This window comes from Pteronotus mesoamericanus, unplaced genomic scaffold, assembly GCF_021234165.1.
Source record: "Pteronotus mesoamericanus isolate MK-2021 breed Mesoamerican mustached bat unplaced genomic scaffold, CSHL_Meso_final scaffold_125, whole genome shotgun sequence".
In the NCBI taxonomy this organism is placed as follows: Eukaryota; Metazoa; Chordata; class Mammalia; order Chiroptera; family Mormoopidae; genus Pteronotus; species Pteronotus mesoamericanus.
Window position 1 is genome coordinate 12,051,062 of NW_026555304.1, and position 17,019 is coordinate 12,068,080.

General features: G+C 38.1%; 1 protein-coding gene across 1 annotated transcript; it reads right to left on the minus strand.

The window, feature by feature from the left end:
• Positions 1–613: 613 nt before the first annotated feature.
• On the minus strand, positions 614–11,916 carry PRXL2C (peroxiredoxin like 2C). Its single transcript, XM_054588107.1, has 6 exons — positions 11,622–11,916; positions 11,124–11,192; positions 10,194–10,247; positions 9,901–10,006; positions 6,078–6,209; positions 614–3,169 (listed from the first exon to the last, which is right to left on the minus strand). The coding sequence occupies exons 1-6, from the start codon at positions 11,811–11,813 to the stop codon at positions 3,042–3,044; spliced, it is 681 nt and encodes a 226-aa protein (XP_054444082.1). The 5' UTR covers positions 11,814–11,916; the 3' UTR covers positions 614–3,041.
• Between the last annotated feature and the right edge of the window lie 5,103 nt (positions 11,917–17,019).

The window sequence follows — 17,019 nt, forward strand, 5'->3', positions numbered from 1 at the left end:
TAGGATGAACATTTTCATCACAGTGTGTATTCATCCAAATTTATACTCATATTGTCACCACACAATCATTTTTTCTTCAGTGTTGAATTTTTAAACTGAATTTGGATTAGTATTCATCATAATAGCAGATGTTTCATCTTTGAGAGAATTTCCAGAGGTTTGCTTTTGTTTTATAAACTGGCCGAAAAGAAATCTTTTTAAATAACCTTTTCAGGAATGAATTTAATATAAAACTTTCATCCTGTAACTGTTTTTGAAGTTTTCTGCTAATACAGCTAGTACATGAATAGCTACCATTCCACTTTTTATATGTGCACAGAAAAACTTGGAATTGAAAATGCATGAAAATAATTTAAAAGGACTCTGATATAAATGCAAAATTATTCACAGAATGATGTTAATGTATCTTGTGCAACTACACGCCCTAAATATCACTAGAACACTCTTCTTAATACAACTATGAACTGTGAAAGTAGATGATGTTGCTTCTTCACAGTTTGTCTTCCAGTTTTCAGGTGAACATTTTTATCACTTTGCTCTTCCCCCCACTGTAGATGGTACCATGAACATTTTATTCAATTACTAGTTTATTATCAGTCTTTCTTTTAAAAAAATTTTATTTATTTCCTTTTAGAGAGAGAGGAAGAGAGGAAGAGAGGAGAGAAACATGATGGTTGCCTGTCACAGTCCCCCAACTAGGGACCCGGCCTCCAACTTAGGCATGTACTGTGTGACCAGATACTGAACTGGTGACCTTTGGGTTCTCAGGCTGGTGCTCAATCCCCTGAGCCACACCAGCCAGTGCTATCATCAATCTTCTTGAGAAACAAAAGTATTTGATTTTTAAAATTAAACATACACTTTCATTTTATTATAATTGTTGCCCCCATGGTTCATTGCAGAGGGCTAACAGCATGTCCTCACTGGGCAACTTGGTCTATGGATGGATGTGACTGTAGCCGTTACACATAGGTCTCAGGTCGTCCTCTATGCAGTGGCTTTTGTTTTAACTCCACCGTGCAAGTCCTTGGAGTTGGCCAAGGGACAGCCTTCTCTAATTCCTGGGATGGCCACAACCCTCAGGGCAGCCGGTGGCTTCGGTGTATGCTCATCAGCCTGGTGGGATTTCTTCACTTTCTTGTAAATTCATCTTTAAAAAAGATGTCTCTTCTCTAAAATGGGGATGATGATGATGATATCAATTCTACAGAGCTAAAGCATTTGAAACAGTACCTGGCAAATAATTAGCAGCATTAAAGCGTTAGATTGCTATTCTTTTATCTAGTACTTTTATGTACTTATTGCAGGAAGGTTTTAAGAAATTTTGAGTCCAGTACATTTGGATGTGCAGCATATTTATATATTGCGTAACAACTATTATAAGTAGTTTTTATATTAAATGTCTGTTTGGGTAGGCAATTTACCACTGCACTGTCTTTATGTAACTGTACCTTCCTAAAGTCGCATAAGGAACGTTTATGTATTTTAGAAAAATATGGTTTTCATTTATAAATATAAAATTTTGTGTAAGCTATGATTCAGCAGTTTTAAGTCTAAAATCAGTGAAGGGAACTGGGGTTACCACTAGTCTTTCCTTACTGTAAAACAGCACAAAATTGCTTAATTTCAATTTTATGAGAAATTTCATTTTTACTGATTAAAAACATGATTGTGCATGTATATGAAAATACATTCAAATATTTAGATACATTATTTACTTTTTGTGTGACTTCATATGCTTGATATAAAAGAACTGTAAATTCATTTTACTTGCTAAAAATTACCAACACAGTGTGGGGCAAAAGTAGGTTTACAGTTGTGAGTATGAGAAACAGAGTTTATTCTTATGAGAAACAGAGTTTGTTCTTATATTATTTATTATTTTACTTTACTTCCTTTACTTATTTTATTTAATTATTAACTGTATTATTTTTCATACAAACAATTGTAAACCACTACTTTTGCCCCACTCTGTATTTTGATTTTGGTGTACTTTTCATCAGAATTTTTGGGATATGATATTAAGATTCTAGAAAAATAAAAGATGACAATACTCCACTAAATAAAAGCAATTGGGGGTGAGAAACGGAAGCTGTCCGGAATGTACAACCAAACCATAGTGCACATTTAAGTTCTAACATATTTTTAGTTTCAACAATTCTTAAAATTCATTTTCAAAAAGCATGCCCACCATATTTAAAATATGTATCTTAAACATCTAAAATAAATTTTTCTCCTTTTACCAAAAAGAAAAGTCCTAGTGAAATGGATAGTGTGTGTTGTGACAAGGGGCTTTGGATAGGCTCTATGGAAGGTGTGGTTTGCCTTATTTCCTCCGAGTTAAACTATTAGGATAGAAATATGTGGACTACACCTATATAACTAAACCTTTGTGGAACTTGTTGTGTAGGAATATATTCATAAATTTTTAAAGACCTTTTCCTGGCCCCAAAATGAATCATACTCACGATGTAGTAAGTTGGGAAACACAGAAAAGTGTGAAAAAGAAAATAAATCTTACAGATACCTACAGGCAGTATTCTGGTGTAGTTATTTTTTGTCTTTTTTTCTAAGCAACAAAAATATAAACAAATACATATAAAAATGTGATTATATTGGTTAATATGATAATAATAATTCAGAATTTAATATCCTTTTTTCCACTGAATAAAATGGTGTTGAGTTGCTAACCTTCCCCTTATATGTTCTTTATAAGGATCTATGACTTTCATGGCAAAAAAAAAAACCCCACCTTTTTACTGACTAGATATAGCGTAATAGAAGGTAAAGAATGGTATTTATAATTTTATAGCTTTTAAAGTTTTATTTTGTAAAAATAAAATTTTATTTGTTTAAAACTTTAAAATCTATGAAATTATAAATATACATCACATTTTTGACAATCAGTGCCTCTCAAAAGATAAATCAACTGGTACATGTCTCTATGTCTTCGTAACTCCTCAAAGGCTGCGAGGAACCAACAATTTAGATACTACACAAGGCCATATCTCAAGCGTCCATCTGAAAGTCAGTCTGTATTGTCACACATGGATAACCGAAGGTCTGTTTGTGAAGTCCACATGCTGAACTCCTACAAGCTGCAAAACAGAGTTGATGGGTTTGTGATCCAATCTATTCCTATCACGATGTATAAAATGGATGTAGGGACCTAGAAGACAATAAGAATAAAAGGCAGAGGTTGGCATTTATTATTATCTACTAGATTGATTGCTTACTAGAATCAAGGAAGCTTTTCAACTTTTAATTAGTCTAAAGGGAAAAATTAATTACCTGGAGTACATATGTTCCAGGTAATATGTAATACCATAACTTTTAATTAAGGTAATAAAGCATATGTAATATCATATGTAATACCATAATAATTTTTAATTAAGGTAATAAAGCATGACAAAGATATGGTTAAATAACAGTGATCCTTAATGTCTTATGAGATCCAAGGGGAAAGGTTCTTAAGTTAGAACCTTCTATTAGATTTTATTCAATGTAAGTAAATAAAATGTCCTGTCAAACAGGCAGAATATGGAACTAAAATAGATGTCAACTGGAAAATCATATCTTTTAAAATTTTTTATTTATTGATTTTTAGAGAGAGAGAAAGGAAGAGGGAGGGAGAGCAGGGGGAAGGAGGGGAGTGAGAGAGAGAGACTGCCTGATTGGTGGTTCTACTGCTTATGCTCTCATGGGCTGCTGCTCGTATGTGCCCTGACTGGAGATGGAAGCCGCAACCTCGGTGTATGGGGACAACACTCTAACCAACTCAGCTACCCACCCAGGGCTGTTTTAGTTTTTTGTATTTTTTAATTTTTTAAATGTGTTTATTCATTTTAGAGAGAGAGGGAGAGAGAAAGAGATATAGATGTTAGATAGAAACATTGATTAGTTGCCTCTTATACATGCTTTGACCAGGAATCAAACCCACAACCTAAGTATGTGTCCTGACCAGGAATCAAACCCCCAGCCTTTTGGTGTACAGTATGATGCTCCAACCAACTAAGCCACACTGGCCAGGGCCAGGGCTGTTTTTAAATGTAATAATGGAATAAATCACTCACAAAAATCCACTCTCAAATACTGATTTAAATGTCTATCTGCATTATAACTACAGACCAAAAGAGGCTGATAATAAGGACATTAAGACAGTAAGTTAAGTCCTTAGAAGTTTACAATCCTTTTATCTGCTAAAATATAAAAAGTCGTAATTTATAGTCTAGTTCTCTTCCTTGGTCTCAAGATCAGAATTTTAACTGAAAACATTAGATTCAGGAAACATTATCAGAGGCATGTTTTCTGCATTACATTTATCTGCTGTCTACAGTAAATTATCATTATGGATTTAATGTAATAAATTGGCTTATTATCCAAATAATGCAAATGAGGCAAAATGAAATACTGGGTTCACCGTGATATAGATTTGTATAATTAAGTACACCTAGCTCTTTCCTTAGAGAAGCTACATTTTTCCCAGTAGGCAGTATTAAAATCTTCTTTTAAGTATGTTCCCAACTTGGGACACAAATGACACTCTCCCTGCACTCTTCATTCTTATACAACTGAATATGTGGTCAAATGATGCCAAGACATGGAGATGAGGGACTCAGAAAGATGCCTCCTTCCCAGGTCTGAGGATGGAAATGAGTCATTCAGAAATATAACTCAATGCTGTTCTGGGATAAATTATAGGACTCATTCTCATAAAACACGGCTTCTTTTTTGGCTAGTCTAACTGATGTAAATTCATGAGAGAGAGAGAGAGAGAGAGAGGAAGATTAAATAACAGGTTTTTAGCTAGCTACAGTGTTCTCGATGCAAAAAGCCCGAAAGTCATAATGTTCGGTCAAAATCGCCTTTTCTAAAGACGTCTGTTTAGCTATCTGGAATTGATTAAAATAAATGTAAATTTTGTAACTCTTAGAAGCTACGCTCACTAATGTGGACATTTTTATCCTCACCCAATGTTATGTTGATTGATTTTAGAGAGAGAGGAAGGCTAAGAGAGAAAAACATCAATCAGTTGCCTCTTATACTCACCCCAAATGAAAACTGAACTCGTAACCTAGGTATGTACCCTGACAGGGAATCGAACTTGCAAACTTTTTGTGTATGGGACAACTCCAACTGACTGAACCACCCAGCTAGGGCAAACATGGACTATTTTATTTTATTCATTGATTTTTTAAATGTTATTTATTTTTAGAGAGAGGGGAAGGGAGAAAGGAGGGAGAAGGAGAGGGAAAGAAACATTGACGTAAGAGACATCAATCACCCTTACTGGGGAACCTAGCCTGCAACCCAGGCATACGCCCTGACAGGGAATCGAACTGGTAACCTTTCACTCTGTGGGACAACGCCCAACCAACCGAGCCACACTGGTCAGGGAAAATGTAGACAATTTTAAAGAGAAAGAAGGACTAAGAAAAAATAGTTTACAACATAGTGATAGGTATTTTGACACTGTCATGTATGGGTGTTTGTCCCTGATTGCAATACTTAAACATGGTAAAGCTTCAACACTCAACCATTCAGCAGAGTGGGGCTAAAGGAATTTCCGGTGGTCCAAACTGATCAACAAAGCTAGAGCATGTGGCTTACTGTTATTGAACGAGCTTTTCTTGGGGCTGACTTGCTGTCTGACACTAAGCAAGTCTCCTACTTTTGTTAGATATAATTAACTAGATTGATTTGTCCATTGACCCCCCCCCCAAAAAAAAAAAAAGTGCTTGATGACTTTCTCCTATTTGGAAATGTTCACCTCCACTGAATTTTTTTAAAGAGTGTTATAGCCATATACAGTTCACCAAATCAAGACTGGCTTTTCCTATCCCAAATGTCTGAAAACACTCGGGCACAGAATGATGGACACACTACATCCAACATACAGACACCAAACTACACACATGAAAACAAAAGTTGTCCCCTACAAAAGCACAGCATCCTGACTGGGAAAATGTCAAGTTGCCCATTTTTATGTGATTGTTATTTTATGAAGAAAGCAAGTGGTCTCTGGACTTCTAAAAGGCAGAAGAAGTGTCTTGCTAGGCCTGAGCTTTGGTGCTTACCTGGACCTAAAATGAGGGTTCCACCCTGCTGAATTGGATCTCCTTGAAAATCAAAAAGAGGGCCAGTCACTGCCCGCCACAGGCTCCGAATGCTCCCTGAGAGTATATTTGACTTTATATGGGGACTCTGTCCTGAAATATTAAAAAGTGTCTTTAGATGTTATCATTTTATATTCAATTAGTTATTTAAAAACATGTTAGTACTTCTATAAAACATTATCTTTTAGTTAGTACCTCTTAACTTGAATTGTCTTTTTCTTTTTCCTTCGAAGAATGGTTTCTCAGCATTTTACTGTGGATGTTTTAGTCCAGATTATTCTTTGTCCTATGCAATGTAGGGTGTTTAGCAGCACCCTTGACCTCTGTACCCACTAGATGCCTTAACCCACACCATCCACCAAGTTGTGACAACTAAAAATGTCTCCAGACAATGTCAGATGTTCTCTGAGGAGAAAAACTGTCCCAGGTTGAGGATTTCTGCTTGAAAGGAAAAAGTGATGACAGGCCCAGATTATCTGCCACAGAAAACTGTCTGCTACAGACTTCTCAAACTGGTGGTGCTTTCCTTTTAAATTCTCCATTTATTCATTGTTTAGTCTCTAACCTACATGTAGGTAGCTAACTCCTCAAGACACATTGTAGCACAGTGTTATATGCTGGTCAAAACCTGTTTCTTCTTCCTGGGCCCACAACTGAACTACATCTCCCAGTCTTTCTGACAGTTTGGTGTGGCATGTAGCTGTGTTCTAACCAGTAAGTAAAATGATGTGTGGCAGCTCCTAAAATCTGCCACAAGTGATTCTCCATGTTTCTTCTACAATCTTGGGAGCCTTGGGCTAAAAATGGCAGAGCCACAAGGTGGTAAGGGCCTGGGTCCTTCCATATTGTCTCTCTGAATTGCTGCTTGGACACAAGGCACCCAAACAGGTGAGTCTTTCTTGAGATGGAAAAGAAACCTTTGACCATGTCATGCTACTAAGACTCTGGGGTTTAGCTTTAACTATGACAGCTACCTCTCCATCTTTCTTTGGCTGTCAGTTTTTCTATTTCCTTTCTCACAGTGACTGATACTTTACTTCCACTCTCTTTGAGTGAAGAAACTTACTCACTTTATCCTTCATGTAACTTTATTTTTCTCCTATCCCTGTCTTTTATGACTTGCTTTTAATTTTTTTGATTATGCTGCCTTTGACCTGCCTGACTTAATATTCCCAGATACTTATTATTTTCCTTTATTTCTTGAACTCTTCTGTTCCCTTCATGTTTACCTTAGAATGGACATTCATCTTACCAAGAAACAAATATAGGCTCATTAGCCTCAAGACATGGGGAAAAGTCATTTTTACTGTTTTATAGGATTCTATACCTACAATAAATATTCAGAAATCCAACCTATTTCCTTATGTCCAAAGGAAGGGTCATTTGATATTTTTGAAATGATAGAAATTCAACTGAAGGAGATTCCACAACCTAGAACTTAACAATCTTTGCTGTGAAGCAGACTCTAATTTTGCCAGTTTGAATTTAGTTCTTATGCATACAATTGTTGTTTTTCAGTTTTTTCCTGTGTAGTTGGATTCTTGGACTCAAGATCAAAATTCTACCTTAAAACACTAGGTGAAGTAAATATTATAAGAGGCATGTTTTCTGCATTGTACTTATTTCGCACCTATAGTCATCACTATAGATTTAATATCATAAATTTGCTTATCAAATAAGACAATGAAATACCATTGGGGAAACACATAACTCCCTTGCATTTAATGGCTTTCTTACGTTTTTTCTTTATAAAATGTCCCATTAATTTAACATTATAATTGTGTTGTATTTTTTAGTGTGTTGATTTCAAGTAGGACTATTCTGAGACTGATTCTGAGATATATTCTGTTTCAGGGAGAAACTTTTTAAAATTATTTTATAAGAACCTAGTGTTTTCCATTTGGAAATACAGTACTTTAACACAGGTCAAAGAAGTTTCAAAGATTTGACTATACCCTCTCATAATCGCAAGGGTATATCCTGTTTAGAATTCATCTGTTTTCTTTGCAATTCTGTGTCTTTGTTGTGGCAATGCATGGTGAGGTGCTACTAAAGTGAAAACCGCAGTTTACAGCTAAAGTGCTAAATGTCACAGAGACTTTACACATACTGAGCCTCTGTCACAGCACAGGATATCAGTCTATCAAAAAGCACAGTCCACAACTGATACTGTTGAAATTTCCTACGCTAAGGAGAGAAAAAGAACAAACTCTGTGTTTATGCTAGCTCATCAACAGTTTTAATAAAGTTTAAGTTGCTTTCTTTAAAAACATCAGTAAATGGACCATGTCAACTCTATCTCATAAATGGCTCTCCAATCCATCCCCTCCTGTCCACCCACCTCTACTTCAGGCCCTGTCATTTCTTTCTAAATTACTACAACCTTGTCACAAACAGGCTCTGGTTGGTGAGTTCCAATTCCTTCTCCACTGTGGACACATGACTGGATCATGTGTCCACATCAAATACCTGTATGACTCCCCCACTGCCTCAGAACAAATCGAAGCTCTTTGGCTTCTCGCGCCCCCACTCAGCATGAATGGCTACAACCTGTCTCTTGCTCATACCAATTCCCAAACTGGCTCCTACACTCTGGCCAGATGCAGGGACCTGCACTTCTTCTAAAGAGTCAAGTTTTTGCATGCCTGTGTGCTTTTGCCTGTGCTCTGTCAGCAGCACCCTTTTTCAGCCTCATTTCACCCAGCGAACTCCTTTAAGAGTGAGCCTAGATGACACCTCCTCTGAGAAGCCTTCCCAGATACTTGCTCCCCTCACATTTCTAGCACAGGTATTCCCAGAACATGTTTTCTTTTACAGGCCCTTATACTGGATTGTAATTAGCTATTTGCTTCTGTCACTCAGAACAGATTATTGAGCTTTGGGGTGGCAGGGGCTGTGTTTTTCATCACTATCTTCCTGGAGCATCCAACACAGTGGTTGTCAACAAACAAGAGCTCAATAATATTTGTTGAGAATTAATGATTTGAGTTCAAGTTGAGTTCTCGTATTTGGCATTTCAGGAGCCAAGTTTCCCCTACCTAAAACACATACAACAGTTCACATATTAAGCTTTATTAATTATAAAAGAATTGTGCTAAGGGCAGGGAATGTTGACCACATAAAGGTGAATAAAACAAACTCTTCAACTAACAATACTCCCAGTCACTTTACATGCAATAACTAAGTATATAATGAAGTACAAGGTGCTATTAAAATACAATGAGGGAAGCAATTACCTCTGCCTGAAGAGCTATTAAGAGCCCCTTTGAGTTGGGCTTCAAATAAAAAATAAGATTTCATCAATTAAAGAACATAGGGTATTCAAGTCATGATGAGGTATAAAAATATATTAGCTTAAGCAATTATTTTTCTTTTAATTACAAAAGTAAAATGTACTCATTGTAAAAACTTATAAAAAGCCACTTTTCTCATTTCCATTCCTTGGGGTAAGTACTGCAATATCTTTTACAACCTTTTTCATTGTATTCACGCATACATGCTACAGATCTTTATGGAATAGATCTTCTAGTTTTCAGAGGACTGGATTCATATTGAAAACGGTGTCTTGCAACCTGCTTTTTAACTTCATTTAGTTCTTTACAAACAGCTTTCCATGTCATTACACCCAGGAAATGAATCTTTTAGAGCCTGGTATATCTGGACCACTTACTAGAGTCATAAAAAGCAGTCTGATTTATTAATTTACCATTTATTTCCTTATGCATAGATTCAAATGTAAAAATACACTATCAGTGTTTTCTACTTGAGACATGTCATGTGTTACCTGAGGAGGTAATTTCTTCACCTCTTTTCATTCCCAATCTTTTATAAATTTCTCTCTCAGGATCAACATAGATTTCATGACAATACCCAGTCAGTTTGCAGAAAGGCTACAAAAAGAAAATATTTGGGATTTTTATAAGAAACTAAAAAAAAGTAATTATAATCTAACTTTAGATTATAATTATAATCTAAAATTATAATCTAATTTTAACTATAGTTAGTGGTTCAAATCATATAATTTTGATGTCTGTTAGTTAATTTTAGTCTGTTAGTTTTTCAATTTGTGATATTTACCTCAATATGATGGTAGGATGACTGTCCAATCACTATAAGGGTGACATTTGCCTCCTTTAGGAGAAAAAAAACCCACATGTACATATTATTAGAAATTATATTTTCTACAATTTCCCCATAACCAGCTCTTTTGTTCCATTCTAATGCCATCTATAGGCTTCTAGAAGGATGGAATAAAGAGCAAAATTGTATGGGTCAAAGCAAAGAAATACATGCTAAAATGTTTAATTCAGATGATCTTTTGCTAAGTAACAGCTTTAAAATAAGATTGTCAATAATTCTTTGTACTCCCCTCCCCAAAGTATACTTTAAAAAAAGAACAAAAACTATTAGTTATTTAATCAGTTTTATTTTTTCACTGCACAGTTTGTAAGGTCAGCTGCAAACATACCTGAGTTTTACTAATGCCTTCACTCAAAAGCTCACCTGGGGACAACATACATGTGCCTGAAGACAAACACATGTATTTGGCTGCCACAGGGATGTGGAATGTGTACAAATACAGTTTTTCACCTTTAAGATATATTAATATTTTCATATAATGAACAATTATTTGGAGTGTTTTTATTACAAAAATAAAGGACAGAAGTATCAGTAATTGCCAGCATTTGTACTTTTGGTCATTATCATTCAACAGTTGTGAATAGGCAGCTTACTAGGTAACATCAAAATTACTACTATGGTTAGTATGTTTGTAAGCAAGCAGTTACGAATACATTAAGACAGAAATAGATTTCTAAAGTGTGTCTCTCATTTTTGGAGGTGCTGCAGAGATGTGTGGAAAAGTGATAATCTGGGTTTGTCAGCATCTGGGCTGGAAAGGCAGTGCCCTCGGCACCCGACCCCACTGCACTTCTTCCAAATGACGGGTGACTTTCACAAGGTTGCCCTGAAGCAGGGCACGCTGCTGCTCACTCTCAGGAAACTTACTTGTAAGAGACTCTTGGGGATTTTGGCTAGATCTTCTACGTATTCCTTGCAGGTGTAACACAGGAAATGCTGAAATCCCAACACGGCAAAAAGAACAAGTCAGCAACTAACACCTCACAGGGTCCAGAAAGGACTGAGTACTTCGTTTCTCGAGACTCTTAAGTCAACACCCACGGTGGGCAGAAAAAGGTGTTAAGGGACGCACAACGCGCATTAAAACTGGGCCGCACACCGTCCCGGCTAGGCTTCCTCGCTCGCTGAGAAAATGGCCCTGGCCTGGAGGGCTGTTAGTCCCTTCCCGTTACCGGAAGCCAGGGGACGCTTCGCATTCAGGACGCCTCTAGCGGACGACAACAGGAAGGGCCGGGCGGACTCCAATCTCGACCCCAGACCGTCCGAGGGTCCCGATGTGCCCCCCGCCGAGGCTGTGCAGGCAACCTCCCTCCCAGCCAGCAGGCGACGCCCCCGGCTCCGCGCTGCCCCTCCGCCCGCGCTCACCCGCACGAAGATCACGATGGCTCGGCGCTCCCGAAACAGCGCGCCGAACGGCACCCGCCTCCCAGACGCGTCCAGCACGAGAAGCTCGGCCACGGCGGCCGCCAGTGGTTGCCCGCGCTCGCGGCCGCTTGGGACCGGGGCAGCGGCGATTAGGCCGCTAACCTGCCGCGTGATCGGGGCCGAGGCATCCATCGCGCCCGGCTTCCGCGGGCCGGATTCACGCCGGCCGGAGCGGGCGGGGCGTAGAGGAGGTGCCAGGCGGGACTGTGCCGTGGTGGGCGCCGGGGATCCGGCGCAATCCCGGCGGCGCTCAGGGGAGGCGGGGCTGCGCGGAGTTCCTTTCCGTACCGGCTCTGGGTGGGTGCCCACCCAATTTGCCTGCGTTCGCCTGGCCGCTCCGAGGTGAGGCCCTGCGGTTCTCGGTTTCTACGCGGCTCCTTAGGTCTGGATGCTGCAGAAAAGTGCAGATTGCCTGAGCGATGCTGACAAAGGCGCTTCTAGTAGAGAGAGTGTGATAGGTCCGATGCGAGAAAGTGTTATTTAGGAAGAATGCAGTCCCTGCCCTTCATAGCAGGTTGGGCTGACGCTAGTTCTTACCTACTCAGGAAAACCAGTTACCAAGGATCTTTTTTTTTTTTTTTTTTTAAACCGAGGACAACCATATCTAGGATCCAAAAGAATTATTGTTTTAACATATTCCGTTTTTAACTCACCCCCCTCTCAGTTTTGCCCGGTTTTTTTTTTTTCTGAGTTATTTACAGTGTAATGTACAGATCTTAAGTGTAGAGTTAGATTTTATTTTCAAATTAAATAAAAAATTTCCAACATTTTAGGATGGCATTTTAAACGTCCAAAAAGTTGAAAGAATTTCACAGTGAGCACTGTTATATCCACCACCTAGATTCTTAACATTTTATGCTACTCTATTATCACTTATCACCTACCATCTATCCACAGTTAGGTGCGTTTTGCCTGATTATCCACCCCTGTTATCCACCCCCCGCCATGAAAATATGGAACATTTTCATCACAGGATAAAATTCTTCCAGTGCTACTTTTTAAGAGCTGGTATAATAAACCTATTTTAGAAATGTACCTACTAGACTTACGGGGTGATCACTTTATAACATATAAATGTTTAACCCCTGAAACTAAATAATTTTGACTGTCAATGAAAAAAATCTTTATAAAAATAAACACAACATTTTAAATATCCGAGGGAAACAGGAGACATCGGTTTGACATCTTGCCTGTGAGTGGAGACAGCATATGATTTCGCTTTATACCACATTTCTTTTCCAGTGCATTTCTTTGGATGATGTCATATCTTTGTAAAGCTGGGTTTTCAACAGTTGTAATAAAAAGCCAAAACCACACAAAAATCACTGAGGAGGAGGAAATGAGGATGGTGGGGTCCAATCTGATTTTAAGGTTTGAGAAGTTGTGTAGTGCTCAACAGGCATGCACATCCTGGAGTGAAACAAAAATGTTAATTTTTCTTGAAATTTATGCATATATCTTCAAACAGCTATCAGGCATAAATACTTACTAAGTTGTTTGGACCCAACTTCTAAACAAAGGGAATGATAGGAAGTTCTTTTGGCCTAAGGGTACTGTGGATGAACTATTGAGAACTTGAGTGTGCTGTGAAACAAGAAAAATTGAGAACCTCTGAATTAGATGCTAAGCTCCTTGCCTTCTGCAGCACTGTAATATCTTCACAGGCTGGCATAAGGCCTGGCATATAGTAGGCCTCCACTATAATTGGTGAATGCATAGAATAGGCCAGAACTGGTGGTGCTAGGAGAGTTCTTACCAGGCCAGGTGGATCCCGTGTAAATGGGAGGAGAGGAGTTACAGTGCTCCTAAGACTGATGTTTTCTTCTAGCTGACACAGGTAGGGCAGGGCTCAGAGGACACATCCCACTGCAGGCTGGCCAGTCCACAGAAACTCATCAACCTAAACACCCAGCCAGTTTTATTTCCATTCAGATTATTCCAGGGATGAACCTAACCTGAATGTAGATGCCCAGATTTCCTTGGCTTAGTTTTCACTCGAACCACAGTTTTCACACTGGTCTCCCAGCAACTCCCTCAAACTCCCTGGTTCAACCTGGGAATATGTTAATTCATCAACTATTCCAGCCCAATTTGAAAACCTTGACCTAACTTCTGGTTATTTGATGCAGTGCACAATTTATTTTTCTAAAGCATTTGTTACAATTTTGTTAATTACAGGCATACCTAGAGGTACTGTGGGTTTGGTTCCAAACCACCATAATAAAGTGAGTATCACAATAAAGCAAGTCACACAAATTTCTTTGTTTCCTAGTGCATACAAAAGTTATGTTCACACAATACAGTATTCTACTGAGAATGTAATATCGTTGCCTAAAAAACAATGTACGTACCTTTATTAAAAATACTTCATTGCTAAAAAATGCAAACCATCATCTGAGTCTTCAGTTAATCATAATCTTTCATTATAATTATTTGACATATTGTGAAAATTACAAAAACATGACACAAAGACACGAAGTAAGCAAATGCTATTGGAAAAAAGGGCACCAGTAGACTTGCTTGATGCAGGGTTGCCACAAACCTTCAATTTGTGAAAAATGCAGTATCTGTGAAGTGCAATAAAGCAAAGCATAATAAAATGTATGCCTATATTTGTTTCTTGTCCATTTCTTTAGTAGACTATAAATGCCCTGAAAACAATGTCCATATCTATCTTGTTCTGTATATATCTAGAATCTATCGCAAAGCCTGGTACATAGAAAGTACCCAGTTGGTATTCATGAATGGATGAACTTATTTTTGCTTGTCCTTAAGTTTTCCTCTTGTACTTTTCCCTCTCCCTGCCCTTCCCACTCCGTAGCCTTTTACTATTTTTCTTTGCTTCTCTACTATGTCTCTGACCACCAGTGTCACCCTGGCTGAGTTCTGCAGCTGTACCTTGATCTGAAAATAGTGCATTACTGGTTTATTTATCTCTACTGCTGTCACTAATGGACCTTGGTTTTCCTGAAACAAGGATTGTCATCTTCAAAAAGTTGTTTCGCCAAGAAGTAATTTAGGCCGAAGGGGTAACTTGGTGCCAATATATCCTATCAGCCTTTTGAAGAAAGCATTGCCCAGAGAAAAGCAGAAGTAAAAGGTTTCATTTTGCTTTCTTTGTCTAACTCTGTGCTCCTGAGAATGGAAAGAACAGTAAAAAGCTATCTCTGAAAGGAAACTTTGGGGTTTTATTATTAGCTATTAATGATTAGTGTCATTGAGTTTAGTATTGGCAGAGGAAATGAAGTACATAGATAATTGAGGATTTTAGAACTGAAAGAGATGTTAGAAACTACTTAGGCCCATGGAGGTAAGGAATCTGACCTGTGAGGGTAACTCACAAGGTTGAGCCCAGCTCCTTTCAGGCCTGGCTTCATTCCAGCAGGTGCTGTTGTCCTTGCATCTACTCCTTACAGCATCTTTTCATGATTTCCTTCCTGTCTACAGGGAGAAACATTCTCCCTGAGTTACTTCTCCAGATGTAGGTAAGAATCACCAAGGGAATGTACTGATGTTGGTTTGTAAACCGTAGAATGTCCTGCATTTATAAGGCATTATTACTACAAAAGAATTTCTAAAATGCTTAGACATCCAAAAAAAGTAAAGGACATTCTACAAAATTCTTGATCAATACTCTTCTAAAGTGTTGAAAGTCATACAAGACAAAGACCAAGAAGCCGTCATCTGTAGGAGATACAGAGTCATTAGAACTAAATGCAATGTGGTATTCTGAACTGGCTCCTGGAACAGAAAAAGGTCATTAGTGGAAAACTAGAAAATCCAAATAAACTCTGTACTTTAGTTTTAAAAGTGTTAACTTTTTAGTTTTGACAAATGTATCATAGTTACATAAGATGCTAATGTTAGAGGAAGGTGAGTAAATGTTAAACAGGAACTCTCTGTACTAGTTTGCTATTCATCTGTATATCTAAAATTAGTTCAAAATGAAAAGTTAAAAAATGTTCCAGAGTCCAAGTAACAAGAGAGAAAAGTGTGAATACAGTTACAAATGATTTACCCAGAATATGTCTTATTCTGGTTTGGATGTTACATTTGGTTACTTTCCAATGGATTTGTTTTTTAGAGTATTAATCGCAGTGTATTATAGTTTTCTTTACCCTTTAAGCTTCTGAGGATATATAACCTGTGTTTCTCATAAATTCCTTAATTCTTGCACTCAAGATGTAAAAGACAGAACCATTCACACAGTCAACAAATATTTACTCAGTAACTTCCCTGTGTTAGGCATTATGTTATAAACTAGAAAGATTAAGATAACTAAGACAAGCCCAAGGCAAAGAGCTAATAGTGTAGTTGGGAAGATAATCTCATAATAGTTGTGATGAAGAGTAATCAATAATACAACAGAAGTATGACTAATGTATAGTGAGAACTTACAATGCTTTTGGTTTCAAGTAACAGAAAACCTTGATTCAAATGGTCTTGTATCATAAGGATATTATTTACCATAACAGATAAGTCAGGGCCAGCCTGAGTTCTAGGTATGGTATAAGCAGGACTTCTCCCTGAGCTATTCTTTTGGCTCTACCCTCCTCTGTGTGGGTGTTGCCCTTAGGTTGGCTTCCCACATTGTCAGACTGGTTGCCAGCCGCAAGAGAGTGGCATTTCCTAAAGAAACCTAGAATGTCTTCATCTTCAGAAGCCCTGGCAAACTTCTCCTTTTAGTTTGTGTACCCAAATTAGCTTAGACCTATTCTTCCTTGAACCACTGTCTCGCAAAAGGATTAAATATCCTTGACTGATTTAAATTGATTATTATTTGGATAGAATAGACACTGGGGGGAAGGCCAAAATGACCAATTCAAGGACAAAGAAAAGAACGATCAATTTTCCAAAGATGATGTCATGTAATAAAATAGACAAAGAGAGCAATCAGAGATGAACTCAACTGGTAGCAAATTTTCAAACAGAATGTGCAATCTCTGTAGTTGTGCTGGTTATCCATGGATTCAGTTCAGCTGCAAATCTACCCTTCAATACTTGCTCTCTGGTAATGGAGCGTTTCTCCTGTGCAGTAAACACATGGTAAGCTTTGTCAATTAAGCAGGTGTTTCTGAGGTTTTGACAGCTGGGGGCCTTTATGACTCAAAAGGACTTCCAGCTAGTCAGCTTCAAGAGATAGTGAAGGGCTTGCGTACAAGCACAACTTTCACATGCACAACTCAAGGATGCAAGTTCCATACTCTTCACTACTCCTTTATGTGGCTAACACTGTGGGCCCCTATTCCCTTGCATTAGTCACGTCGGGACCAGTTACTGTAACAGTGGAAGATTGTAATAGTGGGGAATTGTAACCCACCCCACCATTCTTTTGACA